Here is a 25,103-nt window from a genome sequence, read left to right on the forward strand (position 1 = left end):
AGTCATTTTTATTAAGTTGAACGGTTGACAGGAAATTAGTATCTCCATGACAAGAGAACATTAAATTATGCCTGCATCAAAATACAGTATAAATTACATTTGACCAAAAGCTTCTTCATGGATTAATACCTTTTAGCAGTAGAAGCGTAACAACAGCCAAGACTCCAGAGTTGGGACATATTATTACAGATGTCTGAGAAAGGAATGTTGAAATCACAATTAAATATGAGAACTCATGCTTAGGCTGCATTCGCACCAAATCCGGAAATGCCTCAAAAACAGCAGTCATCCCATTCATTTCAATGGAGGCGCATTTATGCTGCAGGAATAGTTCAACTTCTTGACGTCACGCTGCTGCGGCCAATCATATAAATGCAAGCACACGTTCGTGGTGGATTTATTTGCAACGTGAGTGCCATATTCAGCGGTTTACCTCATGATCATCACGACGAAAGACAAGACTAGTTGCCGCTGTGAAAACTTTCGAGACTTGCAAAATCCTGCCTGACTTTCACGCAGTGTTTTGGCTTCTGATGAATCCTTAAATTCATAAATCTGTAACTCCAACTCGACTTCCTGGAGTGGATTTCATTGTTTTTCCGGACGGTACCTCAAACAACACGCCCCCATCATTCTACCCCCTGCATCGTAGTGCCAGATCTGGTGCGAATGCTGTCTAGACAGAAATGGTTGAGGACTAATTCCTGGTCATTTATAGTACATTTCTCTTGGTGCTTAACCCTGTTGGCTGGAGAAAAAAAAAAGACAAGGTCCAAAAATGTAATGTAATCAATCCTTATGAAAATGCATTAAACACAGTGGGACAAAAATAGAAATTCAAAATAAGGTCTTTTGTGGGAAAAAAAACAACATAAACAAGCACTCGATAAGTTCATAAAATGAACTTTGTACAAATACTGAAGATGCTGTTGCAGCACATGCAAACCTTCTTAGTACTGAGTGTATTCCTTGGATGAGAATTTTGCAATGATACGCTCCAACTGTCTCTTTGCTTCACACTGGGGGAAGTTACTCATCTCGTAGTACTGCGGGGAAATTTTCACCAGCCTAGAAAAAAAAAAAAGCAAGTAAATATTAGTCAGAAAAATTGTCTTCAGTGTTTACTTGTGGGAGGACGCAGTTCTTCCATATTCACATGGCGACTACCAGCGCAAGCACGACAAATTTGATACTTAATTGAACAAGGAATTGAAAAGAAAAGAGACGTGCAGGTAGTAGAGCTTGATGCAGTTTCACCAATAGCATACATGAGTCTACAGTGGGTTTTATTTATTTATTTAAGTTTGAATGAGAAGTGACATTTTTATTGGCTTTGGAAAAGAATATTTTTATTTATTTTTATGGGTTTTCTCCAACAACAAGCCTGACTCACAGAGAATGAAAAAATCACTTCAATAAAAAAGATGGGAAAAAAAGAAGGAATTTTGACTGAAGTTAGACTAATAAACAGGAAGAGACTGTGTGTAAAATATCCAGGGTGTTTCACATAGGCATTCACACAAAGACCCAATCAGATTACATGTATCTGTACATGATCAACAACAGGACATCAGACTGCATTATGCTCGCATCTCCAGGAATAATGTGGTACTCATGTAAAAAACACACGTACATAATACCTTTTGCAACGTGGAGCTAGACATTGAACTTACCACTCTGGTTTGATGTCGGTGCATGTGCGGATGTAATTCTTGGTGGTGAGCACAAACTCATTGTAGAGCACCCACTCAGGCTTGTGGTCCAGCACAGTGGAAGGGTGCAGCTGTACGACTTGGTTGTCCTTCACAGTCAAGTAATGGCCGGTGCGTTCCAGGTGAGCGACCTACAGGAAAGAAATGAGAAGGAAAGGAAAGAAAGAAAACATTTACAGTGTTTAGTGGTGATTTATTTAATGTCTACTTTTAGGTGAGGTATTTTAACTATTCTGATCTTTCTAAATCTAATTATGTTACTAATGCTTTGATATATATAAAAAAAGCAACCTTGCTAACTTGCTTTTAGCTGCACGGTGAGTGATTTTACCCGACTTTATCCAATACCTGGTAAAGCAGACAGAGGCTGTTGTGATTAACCAAGGCAATCAGTCTCAATAAAGGCCTTTCCAAACAAAGACATGATCTCTAACGCTGCGAATGCTCGCACATGAGCTGCAAATTTGTCTCCGAGATAAAGGTTAATGTTGACAAATATTTAAATATTAACACCATAATTCAACTTGTCAGGTTGCTTGTTTCAGGTACCCCTGAAAATGGCTTCTTGCAAAATGCCATGTTTCTTCAAGCGAGAACAAATTGACTTGATTTCTTGTTATTTGTATAAAACAGCAGCTGCTCTGTGTGTGTGTGTGTACATGTTAAAAGGCGGCTTTTCGTTACAATAAATCTCCTCTGTGTTTTTATTCAGTACAAATGTTTTGCATGAAAACACTTTTTTTTTAATGAGGGAGGGGTTTAATAAAGACTGAAATTAGCTTGATGTAATAGGAAACTAAAGAAATAATGATAATGATGATAATAATAATAATAATAATAATAATAATAATAATAATAATAATTACCTGCATGAAGAAGCCGGTGACCAGCACTCGGCGGATGTTAATGTAATAGTCTCTGCTGGTGAAATCAGTGCTCCGCCTCGGCAGGTTGAAGCGGTCCATGATCCTGGACAACTGCTGCCGTACGTTGTCCGCTGACATCAGCGAGCGGTAGTTGACAAAGTTCTCATAGCACCACTGAGTGGACTCGTGGTCTGTGTGAGACAAGCGTCAGTTTAGTTAAAGACAAATTAAGACAGCGTGAACCTCCTTCAGTGAAATACGTGCGCTTCAGAGGGGACCACTTGCTTTGTTTGAAGGCGTGGTAGACGTTGAGCAGCGTCAGGTGGTCTCCGTCGATGTGGGCAAAGCGCATCTTGGACTCGTCGGCCACCTTCCTAGCCTCCGTGGGTCGGACGAAGCACTGTGGGACTAAACAAGGTTGGTATAGGCCCCAACACAGCCGCCCATAGGGATAAGTTAAGCAAATCCCACAGAGAGGAACGAGGCCTCAGCTCAAGAGAGGCACAGACACACTTCACAGGGCACACTTGAACTGTGAAGTGCTTATGTTGGAAAAGGAAAGGAAGGAGGGTCAAAGGGAAGGGGTGGAGGATGGGGGTTCTCCGTGCTGATGATGCTATATACAGTACATGATGACACGCAGTCCAAACAAGCATCCTACTTGGCACTGAGGAAAGATAAAACAGTGGTGTAATTTACCCAGAGGACTGTGCTTCTGCCCTCTCCCCCATCTGTGAGCTCGCTCTGAATTGCTTTACGTGAAACACTCTTGATTGTGGGTTTAATGGGTGAGAGCGGTGTTTATTGAGCCTCATGGTTGGTTGCTGCTGTGGCGGCACCATTCTCAGGTGTACTTTTGCTGCTTACTCTAATGAACTCAGCATAAAAAAAGAAAAAGAAAAGAAAAAAACTGCCATTCTGAAACACCTGCTTTAAGTGCACACCACGTCCAAAACAGCTAGTTAAATCCATTTCCCCGCTCTCAAAGACCCTCACAGTCCCTTCAAAGGCGTCAAGATTCATTTCAATGAGCAGCATTCTGCTTTGGCAAGCCTAAAGTGCAATTACTGCTGTAGCACGCTGCTGCTGTTCCAGCTACACCTATATGTTTTGTACAGACATGTATTTTTCCCCTTCCTCACAAATAATAGCTGACACTGCTGACTTTATCCTCTACTTGCCTTGTAGTTAAGTTCAGTAGGTGCATTTTATACCAATTGTAAGAAGATTTACACTTCTGGGGTTCAAATTGTTCATACTGATAATGCAAGTAAATAATATGTTAATGAGGGCATACATTATATTAAATTATACTTCAAACTCCACATTTTTAACTGAGTTAAACAGACAAATTAAAATCCTTACAACTAAAATATTTTTAAAAAAAGTTAAAGAATGCAAATACATTTAGATTTTAAAGAAGATGCTCTGTGTATTTTCTTCAAGCTCTTTAGTTATTTCTGAGGTGAGGTCCATGAGCACAGGGAATGGAAAGAGTAGCAGCTCAGTCCCACACAGTGGGCCAGCCCTGAGCATTACCTGACAACATGGCAGTGATGGAGAGGACCTCGTTCGAACAGTTGAATTCACAGCTGGCGATGACCATCTTGGCCAACTGGGGGTCCAGGGGGAACTCTGCCATCATGGAGCCCAGCTCGGTCAGGTCACCGTCGTCATTGAGCGCCGCCAGGTAGTTCAGCAACTCCAGGGCTCGCATCAGGGTCTCTGGGGCTGCAGGAGACAGAATGGGATAGATGGGCCATTAAAACGTTCCAAGCCCATGGGGCGCACACACACACACACACACTCACACATACACACACAACAGAGATAACACAATTTGCTACATTGTCATTCTTTCATCAAAGCAACACTTGAGAAGGACATTGTGGAGCTCTTTCACACACATGTATGCCAAGTTAGATCAATTATCTGTTGTTACATGTTCATGCTTGCGCAACTTCACTTTCAACACTAAACAATAAGTGTGTCTACTTTAGCATTAAACATTAAGGGGCAAAAGCTAAAATGTTAAATTAGTTTTTCTGGGCATTTAAAAACTATGTTTACTTATTTATTATAATTATTAACGTTGCTAAACATACATAATAACATTCAAAATCATGGAAAAACTATCACTGCAAAAAATATAAAATAAAATAAAATAATAATAATAATAACAATGTGGGATTTTTAGCCTAAAACTTTTAGGGAAACAATCAGTATCATGTGGTTCAGTAGTGTTTGGCTGGGCATAATCCTGCTTTTTGCAACATAATCTGGTTTCATTTTATGGTTCCATAATGAGGAATATCTGTAACCTTATATCACAGCTCCAACACTAATAGTGAAGAAAGTGAAAGAGAAAAGCTGATAAAACAATAGAGCTGCAACACCTGCTCTACTTGGACCTTTAATGGAAGACAAATGTGAGTTAAGAAAAGACACAGACACTCAAACAAAGGGTGGTGGGGGTGAGGAGAGGGGCGGGGATGGTGGCAGGGAGCATGAGGAGAATCAAAATTAGAAGTTTCTTGGTATGTGATGGCTGGAGTTACGCTAGACAGCAACTTAGCGGAGAAGTAATCATGGCAGAGCTCATTTTTCATCCTCCGCTCGGGCAATCCTAAACAACTAATGCAATTACAGGGGGAACTTTCTACTTAATGCTTCAACACAAAAGGCTTCCACCGTTTGGTTAAAAGATTTTTCCTCCAGATGCAATTATTGACCTTTGGCTCCCGAGAGCTGAAGCCTAATGACCAGTTGCATGTTAACTGAAAATTAGCTTCAAGCGCCGGCTGCCGTACTCACTTTCATTTCTCTCAAGTGCTCCTCCAAAAAAAATTCAATTTCAGACAGCAGGGAGGCATTTCTTTATGATTAACAAATATTGATTTGGGGCATCAAAGCTACTTTTTTTTTTTTTTTTAAACAAAAAGTAAGTGCCGACCTGGATTGCTTACCACCCCGACGGCTCATGTGGGGCTGAACAAAAGGTGAAAATCTGATTTCCAGAGTACTGCTAGCATGATGAACCAGTGTGGAAATTCAATCTATACACAACGCAGCTCATCAGAAAGTAAGTATTGACTGCCTCAACACACAAGAATCCGATATATTAACCAAGGGCCAAATCAATGAGACGAAAGGCTAAAGGTACATTAAACTGCATTGGCTCTGAAAGGTACTTCTTTGAAAATGTCACAAGGCAAATGAATCCCACCCAGCCAAGTCCGTGTGTAAATCGCTACTGATTTCTTTTGGAGTTTCCATTTGGTTGGCTGGCTCACACTGTCGCTCCTGTGTTTAGTGAGCGAGGAAGAAGGTGAGGGGCGGTGTGTGTGTGTGTGTGTGTGTGTGTGTGTGTGTGTGTGTGTGTGTGTGTGTGTGTGTGTGTGTGTGTGTGTGTGTGTGTGTGTGTGTGTGTGTGGGGGATTATTTAGGGGGGGAGGCATTCCACAGTAAAAAAGGAAAAATCAAGGTTTCTGTTAACATTATGGATAAACTCAAATGGAACAAGATTCTGGTGTTTGAGGCTAAAATAAGATCCATTTCTCTTTAATTTCATCACAGTTAACACTGTTGCTTATTGCAAAGAGTTTTCAACTGTGAAACACATTTAGGATTAAAAAAAAATCCTGATTAACAAAGCAGTTCCAACTAAAAACCTAAAATCTAAGTCGTCTTCTTCCATTTCTTGACTCCATCACACATCATTGACCTGTTCATTCACACTGAGGTGCGCCTTTGACACAGCGTATCAAAATTGATCCGCTGTAACTAGATATTATAAAGCACCTGCCCGGGAACTCGCACAGACTCAAAGACTTCATTCATTTCACTGAACTAGCTCCAGCTTCCAATGTGCTCAGGAGCTAGTTAGGAGGCCCTCTGTCCGCCACCGGTGGATCAAATAAATAAAAAAGGGTAATCCTCCCCCTATCCCTTCGCCCCACTGTTCCCAGTTAGCCTCGGTGGACAAGGCCAATCCGATATGTTGACGCTTACCCCTCGCATTTTGTGAGAAACCTGGGGATGGTGGTGGAGGTCAGTCGCGTTTCACTGGAGGAATATAAAGAGAAGGCAATAGCCAAGGTGATAGCGCCGCTATTGATGTAACCAATTTCATTCTCAAAATGGCGTTTGCCACAGTGGACGGGGAGAGATGGGTTTAATCTCAGAGGTGAGATGAAAACTATATTATGGTGAGAAAAAGAGAAAGGAGGGAGGGAATGGGGGAGGTTAAGGATGGGAAAAAGGAGGGGTGGTCTCCTTGGGAAGATGTAGGAACATACACTCTCATGGAGAACGCCATAAGTTGGCACCTCAATGAGATATGGCTTTTTTTGGGGGGATAAATCCAGCATGATTCAGATGTATAAGAAACTGAACACATCACCGTCTTTTCCCACTTCAACAGAAATACTCCTCATAAAAACTGCTAACTGTGTAAACCATGTCTGTCAGAGCCCTTATCCTCAAATCTCCAAACATTCAGTCTGCAGTATTTGATTGTGCCGAGATCATTTTATCTTTGCTTTGCCACTGCTGCCCCCCCCCCCCCTTGAGCTCTCGAGTGACACAGCCAACCCAGCTTTCATATTGTACATTAAACAACCACAGTTCCTCTAAATGTTTGCAGATTTTACAGCACTGCATTTGTATTGATTCAGATGACTCTGATCAAAATCAAGATCTCAATATTATTTGATATCAAAAACACAGATTTTTTACACTAACCTGGTGGGTCCATGAAGTCAAAGTGCACCAGGTCATCAATACCCAGCTTCTTCAGCTGCAGCACCACTGAGCCCAGATTAGACCTCAGGATCTCTGGATATGTGTTGTCCTGTTTAAAAAAAAAAAAAAAAAAAAAAAAGGCACCCAAGGAGAGACCATTGGAACAATTCAAAATGAATTAGTCAGGGTGCTTATTATCTCCTCATGCATCGCTCATATGTCAACGTGAACAGAGACCACGAGTCTAGGGCATTTGAAGGGCTATTTAACTTGTTTAAAAAATTCCCTTTGCCACTCAGCGTGACGTGAAAGAATTAGCCTGTTAAAATGGAGAACTGGGCCTCTGCAGGTTCATCTGTCACAAGGTGGCTCTGTCGTAAGCACAGGTTATGAAGAAGTGTGGAGGCAGTGTGGTTTCGCACTGAGCTCCTGAAATTATAATTCAGATGAACAGAAAAGTATGTAGTACTAAGAGCAAATATTGCATAATACAGTCAAAAGGCTTCTCTGGGGGGAAATACACAGTGCCTGTGGCATTAAAGAAAAGTGCTGTCAGTCTTGCTCTATAATCCAATTCAAATTTTATTCCTTATCATTTTTAAGATAAAAATAAATTAAGCTCATTATTAATATTTACTATACATTGTTACTAAACTGCACTGAATTATAAATAAACCCACGTTGGTATGCGCTTGTTAACATCAATACATGATGTGTTATTTGGGTCATGATGCACTGTAAGCCAAGATGATAGCATGAGTAGGAGCTCTGTGTTCAAGCTCCATACTGCAGCTCTGCACTGATCACTCAGTGTTCTGTTTAATTTGACTGTTTTTACTGGAAGGAAATCCAAAAATTGTCCACACATGGCTTCTTAAATTGACAGGAGTGGTGATCAGACTGGGTGAATCACTTTCTGCCTTTTCTGATAATGTGACTTTAAGTTAATCTTTTTTAATTGAATGTGAAATTGTGATTCAGACAGACTCAAAAAATGTTCATGTTTCGACTAGCACAGCCTTGAAGATGTGATATGTGAGAATCAATCAGCTGTTTTCACAACTTGTACAATTTCTGATCATTGTTTTCTTACCTGCATTTCTGTCTTGTAAGCTTTCTCGGTGTAAAGGCGGAAACATTTCCCCGGGCGTGTTCGTCCGGCGCGACCTGCCCTCTGCTGGGCTGAGGCTTTGCTGATGGCCGTCACCAAAAGTGATTCCACTCTGATACGAGGGTTATACACCTGAGAGGGAGAGGGAAAAGAAGAATCAGAGCTCAGCCTACGCTAAATCTAGCTTTTTGTGGAGGGTTTTAAAAAAGTAGTTCATACACATATTGCAGAATACACTACAGTAGCTATAAAAAAAAAATTATACTAACACATACACAAAATCCATCATAGTGCACATATAATCTCTTCATGCGCCATGTGTATGACTTGGCTCCGGGCTGGTGAAATGTCAGAGGAATAAATAACTGGCTTTTCCATCTTTGCCGCTGTCAGGTGTGCACTGCTGTGTTTATCTGGGGATTCTCAGGCAACAGAGGCAGATGATCGGAGCAGATAAAGAGTAGTGGGAGAAGGCATGGTGTGTGTGTGTGTGTTTGACAGAAAAGCTAACCTTTTGCTTGGCAAATCCCGGATCAATTACAAACACCACGCCATCGATGGTCAGGGACGTCTCTGCGATGTTTGTTGACACGACGACCTGTGGAAATGAGACCAGCTATGTTAAGAAATGATCTACATGCGGGTGTCTGGAAGGAATGACAAAACTCTACTGTTAAGCCAAACATCTAAATATTTTAAGCGTATTATATGTATCATCATTTATTCGGAAGTTTCATTCCCACATAAACGCACTCAATTACAGACTCAACAATTTTAGGAATAAAGATAAATTCTTCTAGGGAAACAGTAACACACCGAAGTGCAGTACTAAATTTGGACTGTCACACTGAAGTGCCTTGAAGAATCATAATGTGACACTTTCACCCAAACAAACACAACTTTGTGGAGCGGTTTGGAAATCCGTTAGAAGAGAGACAAACAGGTACAGACCTCAGCTTTTCTCATACTTGAAAGACATTCTCTGATGTGAGCAGTTTGACTGAAGGCGGCTGGAGAAATGTCACTGTGGTGAACTGTACACAAGCAGTCTGATGTGACCCAACAGGAGAGCACCATAACATTTTCTGCAATCATGTTCAATGTGCTATCAACGGCATTTGTGCAGGGAGCTGGTTTGGTGCTCAATGTCCAATCCAAATGCATTTCCTCTGGCTTTTTTCTGTTATGTATTTGTCGTGTGTGTGTGTGCATGAATGAGTGCGTGAGTCTGTGAGGTTGGGGGTCTGTCTGACTGTCCTCAGCCCGCTGCTGGTTTTGTTAAGATGTCAGCTTCCCTCTTTTGGACATCTCTTCCCACAGCTTTTCAAAATCACAGAAAATAGTTGATGTAATAGTTCCTCTCAGGTGGCCTGCTTTTTAACACATTGAGAGTGAGCGAGTGAGTGAGCATCTTTCCCCCCCAAAATAAAGGCTGCTGTAGATCTCTCGTGTGAACCCGAGCCAATGCCTCCAAAATTTGGAGCGCTGCAGACATGCCGACTGTGCATGGCTCATTGTCTGTGATTGGCTCTTGCTGTGTGCTACGCCATGCTGCCTCTTACAAAGCTGTGCTTCAAACGTCAGAGACAAGAGGCCCTGCAAATGTTTGCAGCAATTTTGGTTTGACACGTTTTGAAAGTTATAGGACATTGATAACACAGTAAGCTGATTATGGTTCAGTACCATGTTTTGAGATTTAACAGTATACATCTAATATTTAGTGTTGCATGAGGTTGGTATGGCAGCAATTTCTAGCATCAGGGCAGTCATTATTGTTAACCGTCTTTATGCAGAGACATACTGGAAAAGGTGGAAGAAAACAACCAAAATGAAAAGCTATTTGGATTTTCAAAATAAAGCAAGTGGGGAAACTGTGAACACGCACCATCTCAGTCTCAGATCTTTTTCTATCACAATTATCCCCTATAGCAAGGCCGTCTATGAGAAATGACAGCTGAATCAGAAAAAAAAAAAAAAGTTTCAAATGAGTCACATCACCCTATGGGCGTCTTGCTGTCAGCGTATACACAAAGAGGGGGAGGAGAAGAAAAAGATTTGCAGCTGCTCGCACGCGAACCCTGACCGCCACTAGGGTGAGTTCTCCTTATATAACAATGGAAGCCGACTGGCCGGAGAAACCCTTTCCATTCATCACAGTACTTCAGACTGCGACTGGTCTGGCAGTTGCCAGCAGAGTGGGCCCGCTCCGCTGGCAGCTGCCGCTCCAGTGTCATAGCTTAATATACAAGTGGGCGTTGGGGGGGGGGGGGAAATCCCTCTACACTTTCTTTTACTTGCTCACTTGCTCAACATCTACTAAGATAGGAACACGCTGTGGGCTGACCTTAGCAGTCGTTTTGGTGGTAGCGGTCTGCTTTCTTGGTAGTCTTCATGACAAAATGCCAAGCACAAAACCAAACAGTTCTCTGTAGTCTTTGCTGATACAGGTCCAAAGAACCAATTTTGCACACTTGACACACTTCCTTTGTAGCTGTGCCTCTTCAGCTGTCTTCAAGCTGTGAGCCTCAGAGACTTTTAAATCCCACCTTTTAAGCGAGGATTTCTCTCCAGCCTGAGAATGCCTGACTGCTGAGTTATTAATGCCAGGGAGGGCCTTTCTCCCCTCATTCAGCCCCTGACCTCGGGTAATTCACCTGTCGAAAGACACGTTCTCCATATGAAGTATCAGGCAAACGGTTGGGTTGTTATTCATGCATTTCTTGGATGAATTGCTGAATAGATCTGATCGGCATTAGTGCGCCATAACAAATGTGAGTTGCTTAATGTTGATAGACAAATAAAAATGGTAAAGGCTGTGTAAATAACAGCCTGCCTAGTTGTGTTATATTAAGGCTCAGGTTCAGAGGCACAAGGGACACTCATAACCCTTTCCTACTACACAATCCTAATGAAATGTAACATTGCATGTGGCTGTTTTTAAGGGCTCTGCTTTATTTTCCACTGCTCCCAGCTTGCATTGAGGATGCATTCTTCAGACTAAATTTTTACTAAATCTTTCCCTCCAGGTACTATCTGGGGTTGCTGGCAGTGCTGTCAACCACGCTGTAACAACAGCAACCACCATTCACTAGTGAATCTGTAATAAACAGGAGAACCACTGCTGTAAAAAAAAAGGAAGAACCACGGAGGCTGCTAAGAGACAGCTGGAGGCAGTCTTTAGAAACAAAAAGTGTTTCGGGTTTTTTTTAAAGATGAAAAAAATGATTAATTCAAAAATAAAGATCACAGCTGGAGAAAAATGAAAAACTATCAAATGTTCTGACAGAGTGGACATCTGTTTGGGCCACTGATCATCTTATAACTGCCCCTGCTGTGCCCTTCAATCTCTGCAGGTGTATTATTTGTATCTTTTAAAAACCTCTTCTTATACTATTATCAGTCTCACAATCACTTGCTTAAATCTCCTACCAAACATCACATAAAAATGACTTACTCTGTCCAGCTTTTGCCTTTTTAAATGGTGCATGTCAGAAACATCCTGGGCTGTAAAATAGAGTGAAAATGCATGAAAGAACATAGTAGCAAAGACTCACAAGGTTCCTAAAAGTTTAGTTTATGGGGAGCCCCAGGTTACAGGTAGTTAAGTTCCTGCAGTGGAAAAGGGCTGTGAGTGTCCCCAAGCTACAGAGGAATCATATCTTTGTGAAACTGATTAACCACACTGTGGCAGTTTGAAATTAAAGAGCCTGACCAAAAAAAAAAGAAGAAAAAAAGGACAGACTGGCCTATTGGACAGTGTCTCATGACAGACACTATATGCCAGCGACCAGCCTCCCGGCGAGGAATGAGAGGCATGGAATGCTTCAAAGTCCGGTTAAAAAATGGACTAGGTGAGGTTGCCACTGTCCTGCATGTTGGGACACAGTCGGTGCTCCAGCAGATGCCACACATGACACCCTCTCACATTTCATGATCATATGGGTAGCCTCATTGACTTCATTGATTCTGAAGGATTATCCAGGCTAGGGCCATTACACTGAATGCAGGCTGGCTCCTTCCAGTCTGTTGCTGCACTGGATAATCCTGGCTTCTTCATCAGTAATATCATTAGAGCATCATCTCTGCATGTTATTTCTGGGTTATTACCTGCAGAAGAGCAAGTACTATGGCTAACGCGAGCCATCTTTCACATTCCCTGCTGGGGAACAGAGCCTTGTTGACAAATAAAGCCTTCCCCTGACTGGGGAAAAAGGAGAACGTGCCTTTGACAGCGTTGACGCGTCTGCGTTCAAATCTCATTGAAATGGATATGAGGCAGAATCACGAGTGACATTTGAGGGAATATTCCAAACGTGACAAAGCTAAAAACAAACCTAAGACTCATCGCAGCACATTTATTGAGACAATCTTCTACACGCTGGAAAGCAAAGTAAGATTATAGTCTTTGTTTGTAATTAGTCAATTGCTGCCTTGGCTCTAAATGATTAAACTGTTCAAAAAAAAAAGGAAGATCAGTGGCTTTCCTCGAGAAACAGATAAATGACGAGCTAGTGCTTTATGTTAATTGAGGGGTTCTTAATGCAGTCGTTAGCATGCGTGGCGGCAAACGTGTCGAACCTTAATTCTTTTTCACTACTTCCTCTTGGGCTGGCTTGGGTGACATCTCTGCATTTTTCACTTAATGAAGCTCTCAGTCATGGAGGAGAAGCACATTTTACTTCGAGCATGGCAACTTTCGAGACCACCTTGACCAATTCAACGAGCTCCTGACAAATTGATCTCGAGGTAAAAATAGGGGGGCATCGGTTGCGTCGGTCACTATTTGAGCACAGCACTCGCTTTATTTTTCTGAGTTCGCTTAATGGTGGGAATCAGGTAGAAGCTGCTTAATGATACTCACCTGCAGCACCGCTGCTATCCAAGAAGCTCAATCACACTGGAATATCACTGCTTTCCTTCTAGATCTATCACATCAAACCTATGTATGTAACCTTATAAAGCTGGATCCAAGTAATATTCACGCTAGTCCCTGTGTAACAGTGCTCCTGATTCATGTCAATATCCCTCTGAACAGCAGAGGCAAACACTAAGAATATTTCCACACACACACACACACACAAGAGATGAAACTATACAAACTCAAGGAAGTAAAAGCGAAAGAGGGCTAGAGTCAAATGTTTGATCCAAACTTTGTAAAGGAAATCCCCAGCATGTGCCGCACTGGAAATCTAAACTTGATCCCTATTTTAAGGCGTGTCAAATGATACTTTTGCGTTTTGAAAGCCTTGCAATGTGTTTAACTTCGACAGCCCATAAATATTTTCGCTGCTCGTATGTCAGCCTGATCGGCCTCAATTAGAGGGGTTGTAGTGATGACTCATTCATCAACACTGTCCCCTATCAGATGCCGCGGGTGAATGTTTGCTCATTCGCTGGCAGTGGTAACATTCTGATGTTCTGTCAGATCGCTGGCCAACAGCGTGGCAGCACTGGTGGTGCTGCTAGTCCGGTGATTGGCCCATCCGAATAGAAACAGTCGCACAAAAAAGAGAGAGGAATTGTCTAGTATGTGCATCAATAAGAGGATCATCCATTCCCCTGAGATTAAAGTGATTGAAGAAGTCCTGTTTTTTCATGCACCTTTTCACGTGGTTTCAGACAGCAGAGGCCTCCTGTCTGAGCAGCAGCGGCGGCTGTGCAAATGTAGTGGAAAGATAAAAATGACTGAGAATGCAGTACTTTCCTCAGGCTCAGAGGGCGTGAGTAATACCCCAGTTATAATTTAGAACAGAGAATCGCATGCTGACAAAAGCAGCATATGTTGTGTGAGTCAGTTCTGCGCTAAAGCTGAGGAAAGGAGGGGGAAAAAATAAAATAAAGTTTCTCAGTCCCTACCTTCCAGCTTTCTTCCTTTCCCCACCTTATTCCCCCATCTGTCCTTTCTGAATCAACTCCACTCAATTTCTCGTTCCGCTCACCCTCTCCTTCAAACTACCTGCTTCAACCTCCCCCTCTGAGTATGTTTTTATAGCGGCGAGGCACTTATACCTTCCTTCCAATGGCACCATTTGGTTTATTAGGTGGGGGCGGCTCAAAGATCCTCTGCTGCTGCTGCGGGGGCAGCGTCGAGTACAGCGGGATGATTTTGATGTCACCGACTTCAGGCCCCAGGTCGTCCACCTCCCTCTTGATTCGCTTGCAGGCTTCGTCGATTTCCTGAAAGATGGAGGCACAACAATTAACCCGGGCGTCACTGTGTGTGTGTGTGTGTGTGTGTGTGTGTGTGTGTGTGTGTGTGTGTGTGTGTGTGTGTGTGTGTGTGTGTGTGTGTGTGTGCGAAAACGGCAAAAAATCTAACAGGTTCTGAACAACACCTGGATAAACAATGGCGGCGTATCTGGGTGATAGGGAAGGTGAGGGGAGGAGGCCGGGGAAACCGTGGTTCCCTGCTACAGTACATTTGTTCTCACTATCGCTCCATCTGACGGAGGAAATTAAACCTGGACTGCAGTATGCTTTGCTGAGCTCCCTGTGGCTCTGTTGTCAAATGCAGCAATCATGGAAAACATGGACGCGCACGCTCTGAAGGCACACACAGACACACAGACACACACACACTCAGAGGCAGACAGACTCAAACAGGGTTCATTATTCCACAGTGCAGCATTGTAGAGGGGAATGTGAGATGAGACTGCAGCACTGATGCATAACCAGCGGCAAATCATGGCAGATCAGTTTAGTGAAGCTGAACGTTCTAGAGCCGGTGGGCTGGCAGACAGACAGAGGACCTGAGTAGCGCCAGGAATAAAAAAATAAAAAAATAAAAGCATGATAGTGAGCACAAGGCTAGGGCCCGTTCTCAAAGGGCCTATATTAAATCTACATATTCCACAGGCATTCCCCCCGCTTAGCTAATTAACATAGACTTGATTTATTTCACCCTCTTCTACACACACGCACACACGCACATTGAAACTGCTCATACTTGTGTTTTACACTGTTTCTGGTACAGCCTCAGACAACAAAACCGGCTACTACAGCTCTAGTAACTCCCACTGTTAAGAACCATTTTCTTTGTTTTCCTAACAACATATCATTTTATTCTCATGAAGCAGAGGTTACTTTATGTGTCACGTTACAGCCTGTACTGTTGCACCACCTGCAGGCCCATGGCAGCAATGCAGCGACTTCTACAAAAGGGGGGGGGGGTGTCACAAGGTTGCTCATGCACAAGCTCGCTGATTCCAAACAAGTGATTTTACTGGTGGTTGTGGACAGATAAAGCGTTACATCAAAGCTCTTTATGCATACTTTTCATTATTTAGTGGGCCAAACAAAACAGCCTGTAAATGTCTCTGATATTTTTGTTTCCTCTTTTTAAATTATCTGAAGCATGACTGACTTAATTTATACTGCTGTGTCAAGCCAGTGATACTTGCCTTGACATGAGAAAGTACCACAGTGATGTTTCCTGTCCTCCTTCTGGACTGCAAGTGTGTTATTAGCCCTGTTTGTCCCCTTGTTGGTTGCATTAAGTCAAACCCCGCTGATGGCCATGTGCCTCTTAATCAACACACTGACAAGGGGAAAACGGTAAATCTGAATGGATTGGTAAAATTAGCCTGGGTATTAATAGCCTATCAAGCCTCTGGATGCAGCAGCTGCCATCGAGGAAAAAAAATGGACCTCTTTGCCAAAGCGCTGGAAGCAAGCTGGCTGTCTGTCCCTTAGGGATATGAAGACAGAGTGTGTATGTGGGTGTGTACACACACACGCACACAGACACACACACACAGGGGCATTTGGCCAGTGTTGGGAACCTGTCCACCAGCTCTCCCTGCGACCCCAGAAGCAACAATCTACAGCCAAGCTAATAACCAACACATTTAGGCACTCCTCTTGACTTGCAAACACCCCCCCACCTCCTCCTCCAATCCCCATGTTTTGATGTTAGCTGCTGAGGGGGAAGCTTAAATATTAGGACTTATCTTTGCTCAACAGCTGTGATAAGTTTCGACTTTCTTGTTTGGAGTTGGTGCTTCGGTTCTATTTGTTTGTGGAAGCTGAATATCTCACAGGAAAAGAAAAAAAAACTCTGTAAGAAGGAGGAAGAGAGTCCTGTGCATTTTGCTTTCGTCTCTTATAAATTAAACCGTCAGATAAAAAGAGTCTATAGCGTTGCCATGGATTTGCCTCCCAATCATTAGTCTACATCAAAGTTGCTGGGAGACTGAAGAGGTTAAGAAGCGCTCGAGGGGTGTGCTGCAGCACCCTTTGAACACCCATCTCTGCCAGACCTACCACACATTAACTTCTTTAACCCAATTAGGAGGGGGTGATAATAAACTCACCGATGGAGTGTTCTCAGTAATGCCTTAGCTTGACACAGTGTGAGGAGGATGGAGGTGAGTGGGTGGGTGGGGGTATGGATGCAATTAGATGTAATCAACAAATTACGACTAAACTGCAGAAAATGTTTAAACACACTTCACCAGACTTTGACACATTCAAAATAAAGGAGCAGCTATCGTGTTTCTGGTCATCTGAGCAGGCGGGATACCACTAAATCTAAAATCAATTACCGAGCCCTCAAAGGAAGCTACTTCAAACACAGTGCCCTCCATGACTTCGTAACAAGCTGCATATTGATCCCGCTTTGGCAAATGAGATCTGACATAGGTGTACTGCAACAGTCAGCTGATGTTGAGTGACAAATCATTACTGCTAATAAACCCATCGCAACAAGGGATAGAGGCCAGAAAATCACAATGTGAGATTATTTTTGTAGATTCCTTCTCAAGATCAAAGAACTGTACTGTGACACTAAAGTGTATGTTGCGATAAAGTCTAACATGTCATTTAAATCCTCGGAGCAATTTGTTCCTTGTTCACACCGGTTACATTCTCCTTTTCGACCACAAGTAATCACTTGTGGTCGAAATCAGTCAATCAGTCTCCAAAAGCGTTTTGTCAGAGTGGTGAGAGAATAATCATAGCAGCACAGGCGCTGTTGGCTCTGACAGGCTTCTCCTGTCCAATGATCAGGAGATTGAAACATTTATTGGTGCTTTTTTGTGTGTGTGTGTATGCGTGTGTGTATGCGTGTGTGTGTGTGTGTGTGTGTGTGTGTGTGTGTGTGTGTGTGTGTGTGTGTGTGTGTGTGTGTGTGTGTGTGTGTGTCCACCCAGCTGTGACCAAATTCATCATTTTGGGCATGAACCCTGCCCTCCATTACACATCAGTGGACAACATTTGCAGGGAGGGAAAAAAATAATAAATGACTTAATTTCAGAGATCCGTGGGAAGGGCAGAATCTGGGTCACTCCTTGCTGTCCACCCCCCCACCCTCCTCCTCCTCGCTGCACAAATCCTGGTGGTTCCCAAACAGGCGCAGTCACGTGCATTAACATCTTTTATTAACCATCTGAATTATGCAATTATTAATCATTTCCTGTGCAGAGCATGCACGTCTTCATGTGACAGCGTGTGTAACTTTTAACTTTGGGAAGTGTATAAAATATTTGCTTGGGTTTAAAACCTTAATTGTTTGGACATAAATAATATTAAACATGTATTAATGGAACGATTGGTTGATAAACAGAAAACCCAGACAGCTGTGATAATTCCTTTTTTTTTTTTTTACAAATCGAGCACAAACGCCAAGTATTTGATTTGGATTCACAATGTCTAGAATTGATTACCTTCAATTCCTGACTCACTTACATAAGATAACTACTAATTTTGTATAAAGCTCTTCTCAGTTCATCCTGGGTATTTTTTAGGCCTACATTCGCAACAGTTGATCACTAACAAGAGCTTCTACATAATGTGTGCTTTAAAAATTAATGCTATCTAATACAGCAGCACATGGACCATCAGTACCTGACATTTTGACTTAGTCAGAAGGCTCTACTTTAATGATCAACGTGAGCACAGGCGGCAGAATCTGAAAGTCTGCTCTTTAATTCATATGCGCTGTTTGCATTTGTGTTGACAAGAGATCAGTCTGATACCTACAGACAGCTGCTAGTTAGCGTTAGCTACCCAGCCGGTAAAGACAGAGTGAACACAGTAGAATCTGCACGCTGTTCAGTTGACTCCACATCTTTTAGTCAGAGGTGATATCTTGTTAATTAAACACAAACTGAAAGCTTAGATCAGTGTGCAGAGGAAGTCTATTTCTCTCGTAGATGTGATCTCTAGATCCGCTACAAGATTCAGCTAAATCATTAGTCAGCTAACCATTATGAATTATGACATTCCCGTAAACTGAAACGTAAGCCTGGGTAATAAAATGGCCTCAATATTTGCCATGATAAAATCTTCCACAATAATGATGATGAATCTAAAACCGCAACCTATGGCTATGGTTGCAAGAGGGACACAGTCCAAAATCATGCAAAAAAATAAAAAATAAAAAAACATCATTTAAAACCTAGGAAGTTGTACCTCTTGTCCGGTGAGGAAGAGCAGAACGTCCCCTTCATCTACCTCACACATGTGGAGCTGGATCACAGTGCGGATGGCGGCCTCGAGGTAGTCACGCTCCGGTTCGGGTGTGTAGAAAATCTCCACGGGGTGTGTGCGTCCAGGGATAGTCAGCAATGGGCAGCTGTCAAAGTACACCTGGAACTTACCGGCATCGAGCGTGGCACTCATGACAATGACCTGAACAGAGAGAGATTAAAGAGGAGTATGTAAGGGGCAATATATTTAAAGAATAGGTGAAGGGAAAGATAATGATAAAAGGTTAAGCAACAGACTGTAAATGACTGCAGTGATTATGTGTAGGCAAATTATTGGACAACAATGTAATTAACATCATGATGTCGATACATTGACTTATCGTATGATATATGGACAGGATCTCTTCAATCCCAACCCCAGGCCCGCCTTGCTTTACTATGCTATTATCATTATATTAGTGGCATAAAATGGTCTTCAAATGACAATAATATCATTTATCGCGATAATTTCTGGGACAATATATCGTGGTAGGCTTAATTATGGGAGTGAACACAACACAAATGAGGTAACATTTCATATATGTCTTTATGATAATACAGGATATAGGTGATAAAGACACATACCAAGTGGATAGGTGTGCAAATAATACAGAACGGAAAAAGAAAAGATGAAGTGTGCAATAAGCTATAGAAGATGGTCTATGGTTTAGAACATGGCATTAGACTCCAAGTCACTGACAGAGCCACGACAGTCCTCGTTCCTGATGTTGGGAATACAGTGTTCTCTCCAGAGCCATTACATAGAGCACATTAGGATTCTGATGGGAAACGCGTCTTCCATTTTTCCCCCTCTCAAACATTTTCAGGGGCCAGTGTCTCGGCATTTCGCTTTACGCTCTGCGAGGCATCATAATTGCTCTTAATCAGGGCAAATTAAACTTTCAAATTTGAGAAGTGATCGGGATGAAGGAGATAGAGGGGTTTGGGTGGACGATCATTCCCAATAACCTAGACCTCATTTAACAGTCCACCAACAACAATCTAACCTTTGATTCAACACTGACAAACAACTAGTCATTATCCATCTGCTTTATGAGAATGATGTCTGGCACAGTCTGGCTATAAAAGTTCTGCCTGCCTCTACGCCCCATCCCCCATCCCCCACCCCCTTTCCTAACCGACACGTTGCTGTGTTCTCCCCTGGTTGATAGGCTTAAATTGGGGCTGACTCTGGAAGCAATCTTTGCTAGCGCTGCGGCGCAGAATAGATGTGCATTTCTGAGCCTAACAGCAACATTTCTCTTTCCTCAGCAGATACACAGCTGTCAAACATGGGGACACTGTCAGGAAAAATGTGACAAAAGGGAGGAGTGACAGAAGAGGGACATAAACACTGGCTGTCACTAAGCTTAACCTGGAGGGGGGGGGGGGAAAGTAATATTTAGGGCTTTAACAATGTTTTGTTGGCACTAACTGGGACATATCTGTGGAGACAAATCAGACTACTGTCAAGAGTACTTTCAATAGTGAACCCAGAAGTAAAACAAAATAAAACTGGAGGTAGACGCCAATTATCCAGAATAAGTAGCTAGTCTGCATTAAGATTTCAGGACTTACTTTACATTTAAATGACTACGATAATTAAGTGGACTGTTTATACCTTGAGGTCAGGCCTCTGGCGGACCACCTCCTTGAGGACACCCATGAGGATGTCTGTAGCTAATGTGCGTTCGTGGGCCTCATCCAGGATGATGACACCGTAGCGCTCCAGCAGGGGATCGTTCATGGCCTCCCGCAGCAACATTCCATCTGTCATGTACCTGGGCGAAAAGAAGAGATGCAGGTTTTTTATCACGATGTACACCACAATTATCTGAATAACACGCTGCTTCAAATTAAAGCAATAACCCGCCCTCATTAGATTATTAAACTGATTAGATAAGCTCCTACTCTTATCTACTCCTCTTGATACATGTGTGTGTTTTTCCTATAAAGTGAGCTGAGAAAAAGTCAGATTTTTAAAACAGCCATCTTACTTGAGCACAGTCTTGGCAGAGCTGCAGTCCTCAAACCTGATGGAGTAGCCCACCTCTTGGCCCAACATGACATCCATCTCGTCAGCCACCCTCTGGGCGACGCTCATGGCTGCCACCCTCCGGGGCTGGGTGCAGGCCACTGCCCTCTTTGGTCCCGGCATTGACCGCACCATTTCAACACACCACTGAGGGATCTGACAGACAAATGAGATGGTGTTAGAACTGAAGAGAGTGCTTACAAAAAGTAGAATTAAAAAGGGGAATAGTGTTTGACTGCAAAGTTCTTGAATCATTAGTTCTTATTTCCAACTGTAATATTTTATCCTCTCTCTGACTAGTTGATTAATATCATCAAGCCTAGCAATGACTGAGGTTGAATTGCACTTAAGATTTCATATGACATGACATATCCTGCCTTTGATATATCTATTGTTAGCAGATTATTTTTTTGTATATTTTGCCACACCCTATAGCATTATAAACTTTGGTAAGAGATGTTTGGGCCAAATAAGTTCAATAACGTGATGCTAATATCTCTGTTACTGTACTACTGCAATAAAACATGTTTTCCTCAAAAGACTGCATAGCACTGGTTTGTGGAGATTGTTTATAGTTTGCCATGTCCTTCAAAGTTAACTTGGTCACTTGGGAGCCCTTCACTTACAGCTTAAAAACAAGAGGCAGCTTGCAAAGAGAAGCCTCGATATAGAGCATCTTACTTCCACTATATTAAGCTTGAGGTTCGGATGACTACCCTTAAGAGATGATTCAAATCTTACCAGTCATTGAAATGTCAACCAATCAGAAGAGCAAAAATGACAGGTTTGGAAGAGGTAAACATTTCACAGACAGACTAAAAATGTGTTTTTAGCACTTACAGGATCTGATGCTGATCATCACTTGTGCTCGGTAGAGCTGTGCAATTGTTTTACAATTATGATTTTAATTGATACTCATGACAAAGATTTCAGCTGCATTTGCATTAGTTGATGGGACAGTTTTCTACCAGTGCTGATTGTATTGTTTGTTCTGTCTGCATCAAGACAAGAAGTAAATGGCATAAAGGAAGTTTGTTTTAAAATGTGTTTTCCCTGAAAATTGTGAGAAAAAAATCACAATCAAAGTTCAAAGTGAGCAAACTGAGTGAGGCAGCGTGTGCTTTCCTGCGTTTTTTCTGGCTAAATACAATACTAAACGCTCAAAATTTCAATAAACAATACATTTTTAAACTTTTAAAAAGCATCACTGACTACTTTTCCTTGCTACATCACCGCAGGTCCTTAAAAATCCATAGATGTACTGCAGCAAACACCCTCTCACAGATTTAGCCACTGTGTTGGTGAAAATGTTCTATATCTTTCAGTTGGTGCAAGTTGTTTTTCAGCATCATCAAGGCAGAAAGCACTGACAAAATTCCCCCCTATTAATTTAACAAGCTATGTTTGGAAGATAGTTTGTATTTCCCTCAGGAGGAGGCCAAGGCTCAATCAGTGATTTACTCTAATCTAATCTCTCCAACACATTTTTAAAAACAGACAACCAGCTCTTTAAAGAACTTAAAATAACCATAACAACTACAGATTTTGCAACTCTAGAGACAATCTGTTTAAAATGCATCATCTGGTCATTGCACCATGTTTTCTGTGTTATCATTATTATTATTATTATTATTATTATTATAACAATTTTATTGCAGATTTGGTATTTTTCATTTAAATTGAAACATATCAGTCAAGTAAATGTAAAAAAAAAAAAAAAAGTTATTTAAGAGGCAGCTGACAACTTAAGGGCATCTTAATGTGCTGGTATTACAGCAGTTCACAAAATTCTGCCTTTCTACCTGGGTGGTCTTTCCAGAGCCGGTCTCTCCTACCAGCACAAAAGACTGGTTACGCATCAAGATTTCAGTGAACCTCTCTCTGTACTCCCAGACAGGTAACTGCAGTCGCTTCTTGAGGATCTCATAGTAGCGTGGTGTGTGGGGCAGGTTGGTAAAGGGGTTGATCTGCTGCTGAAAGGGCATTTGCTTAAAGAAGCCTCCACTGCCTGCGATTGGGTTGTTGGGCACCCCGGAGGACTTCACCCTGTCACGGACTCGATCCCTGTCCCGGTCACGGTCCCTCGACCGCTCATCACGCTCTCTGTCCCGGTCACAGTCACGCCTGTAAGAGGAAGGTGCATTAGGCGCACTGCCGCTCAAACTATCCAATTTAGCTTCCGGCAGAGGCACAACATGACTTCGAATGACCTGAATATTGGAAAGGAACACGTCTAACAATATTAGCCTAGAAATTGTCATGTGAAACACAATCAAAGCAAACATAAAAAGGCATGGAACATACAGTGCAAAAAATGTTGGGGCCCTGTCAAGTTCTTTACTCGCAAAATCACATGAAAAGGTTACTGTGCATTCTTATTCACGGTGGCAAAAGGCACGGCCTAATCAAGTGTAGCATGCAAAGGTCATGAATACAGTAATTGTCCACAATGTAGATCAAGCAAAATGCTGTTTTTTTCTTTTCTACTGCAGAAAGACATATTTAATGCCTTCAGGCCACAATGTAAGCCTTTTATATCCCCACATTGACTTTAAAGGGCCCTAGAGCTGGGTACTTAGCAGCCAACTACTGCAGTAAAACTGACTGCATGCCAGCCAAATGTACAAGATGGTGTGTACAGGGGTTTTATCTTCCTCATTTCAGGTGTAGTGCTGATACAAGAGACATCTAGGGATAAATGAAGGCTAAAAAAGGACAATGTCACCTTGATCTGGCACAACTTGTAGTACTTATTTTTTGCTGTGACCTATCTCATTGAAACACCACTAACTTTGTCTTTAAAATTGATCATTAATACACCTACAACACAACTATATTCCTTATTAACATTTTAATATGAAAAAACATGTATATATGCACGCCTGTGAGTGATATATACTGAAAGAAGCTGACAACAGAGGTGATGCCAAGCAATTTCTCATTTGCAAACATATGAACACCAAACAGCTTGTACGGGTGTATCTACATCTGTGGTATCTGTGTCCTTGTCTGTGGGGAGGCTGCAGTCTGCACACCATCATCAGACAGAGATGATTCTGCTAGGCGCTATTGATTGTTTTTACATTAGTGAGACTGGATTTATAATAAACATACACGTAATGCTTGCAATAATGTGTTACTCCCGTGGGAAGACGTGTTTGTTGTAAGGTTAAAGCAAATGTCAAGAGCAGTGCCTTAACAGCAAAAGTAGGTTGACAATGATTCTGGGCTGCTGTCTAGGGTGAGGCATGGTTATGATGAGACCTGACCGGGCAGCTAGCATTAGCCTGGCTAATAATGTCTACATTCCGTTTTTAACGTGACTTTATAAAAGCCCAATGCCGTAATAAGCAAGAGTCCATCACTGCATGTCGACTTTGTGTCACGAAAAGTACGAGACTGTTTAATTTCACCTTGTACCAGCTAACATTAACAAATAACGTTAGCTAAGTGCGACCCAACCAGGCCATTTTACAGGTAGGTTACATTAGCTGTTTGCTACGTTAACACCGACTACTTGCTAGAGGGCTCCTGCACAGACAGAAGCAACCATATTATGCCTTTTGTAATTTTAATTAGAGAGCGGTGTATTATCGTTTATCATCCCTACCAATGCTAACTTAGCTCAACTTGGCCATAGTTAAAAGGCTAGTTAGTTAGCAGCAGGTCAACAACAGCCTCCAGCTGTAAACGCTACCTTACATACCCATCAGAGGACCATTTTCTACCCGACATATCACCCGACTCTGAACAGTGTGGCATGAACATATCGCCACCAGCATCCGTCCAAACAGCGACTCTTACGGCTAAATTATGCCCATGCAGATTCACCCCATAACCGTGAAACAACCGGGAAAAATGGCGACCGGAAGCTCTTACCTCATCATTATTATATCCTTAACAAAATGACTCGAAAGCCGTTATTTTTTAACTTTTTTTTAACTGCAAAACCAGGCAAGCACGTTGCATAGAAATAAGGTCCCGGCTTTACAGAGCTCTGCGCATGGTGTTGTCCAGGAAAGCGTATCTCAGAGCATGCAGAGGGGATGCAGCAGCTCAGGGATGCGGGGTGAAGATGCGGGACAATCAGTGGGTTTTCAAGATCTCGCGAGACAAATAAGCGACCAGGTCTATGAGAACAAGCCCAAAAGAAGCTCTTAAAAAAAAAAC

General features: G+C 42.2%; 1 protein-coding gene across 2 annotated transcripts; it reads right to left on the reverse strand.

Annotated features, from left to right (window-relative positions):
* dhx15 (DEAH (Asp-Glu-Ala-His) box helicase 15) lies at positions 1-24,986 on the reverse strand. Of its 2 annotated transcripts, none has more exons than XM_062444739.1 (14): positions 24,813-24,986; positions 22,736-23,057; positions 20,896-21,089; positions 20,520-20,679; positions 18,843-19,061; positions 14,442-14,609; positions 8,944-9,030; positions 8,415-8,564; positions 7,322-7,430; positions 4,118-4,309; positions 2,864-2,986; positions 2,579-2,769; positions 1,674-1,843; positions 1-1,068 (listed from the first exon to the last, which is right to left on the reverse strand). In XM_062444739.1, the coding sequence occupies exons 1-14, from the start codon at positions 24,818-24,820 to the stop codon at positions 951-953; spliced, it is 2,211 nt and encodes a 736-aa protein (XP_062300723.1). In that variant the 5' UTR covers positions 24,821-24,986; the 3' UTR covers positions 1-950. The 2 variants fall into 2 exon arrangements, with proteins under 2 accessions (XP_062300723.1, XP_062300721.1); XM_062444737.1 differs by lacking the exon at positions 24,813-24,986 and adding an exon at positions 24,640-24,769.
* Positions 24,987-25,103: the final 117 nt, after the last annotated feature.

This window comes from Scomber scombrus, chromosome 23 (assembly GCF_963691925.1).
Source record: "Scomber scombrus chromosome 23, fScoSco1.1, whole genome shotgun sequence".
Taxonomy (NCBI): Eukaryota; Metazoa; Chordata; class Actinopteri; order Scombriformes; family Scombridae; genus Scomber; species Scomber scombrus.

Bases quoted from the DNA above. Each gene is read 5' to 3' on its own strand.
- dhx15 (XM_062444737.1), bottom strand. From the start codon at position 24,701: ATGTTCATGCCACACTGTTCAGAGTCGGGTGATATGTCGGGTAGAAAA. The intron at 2,987-4,117 runs GTAATGCTCAGG...AACCTTGTTTAG, and splicing joins CATCACTGCCATGTTGTCAG to TCCCACAGTGCTTCGTCCGA. The intron at 2,770-2,863 runs GCAAGTGGTCCC...TGTCTCACACAG, and splicing joins CTACCACGCCTTCAAACAAA to ACCACGAGTCCACTCAGTGG.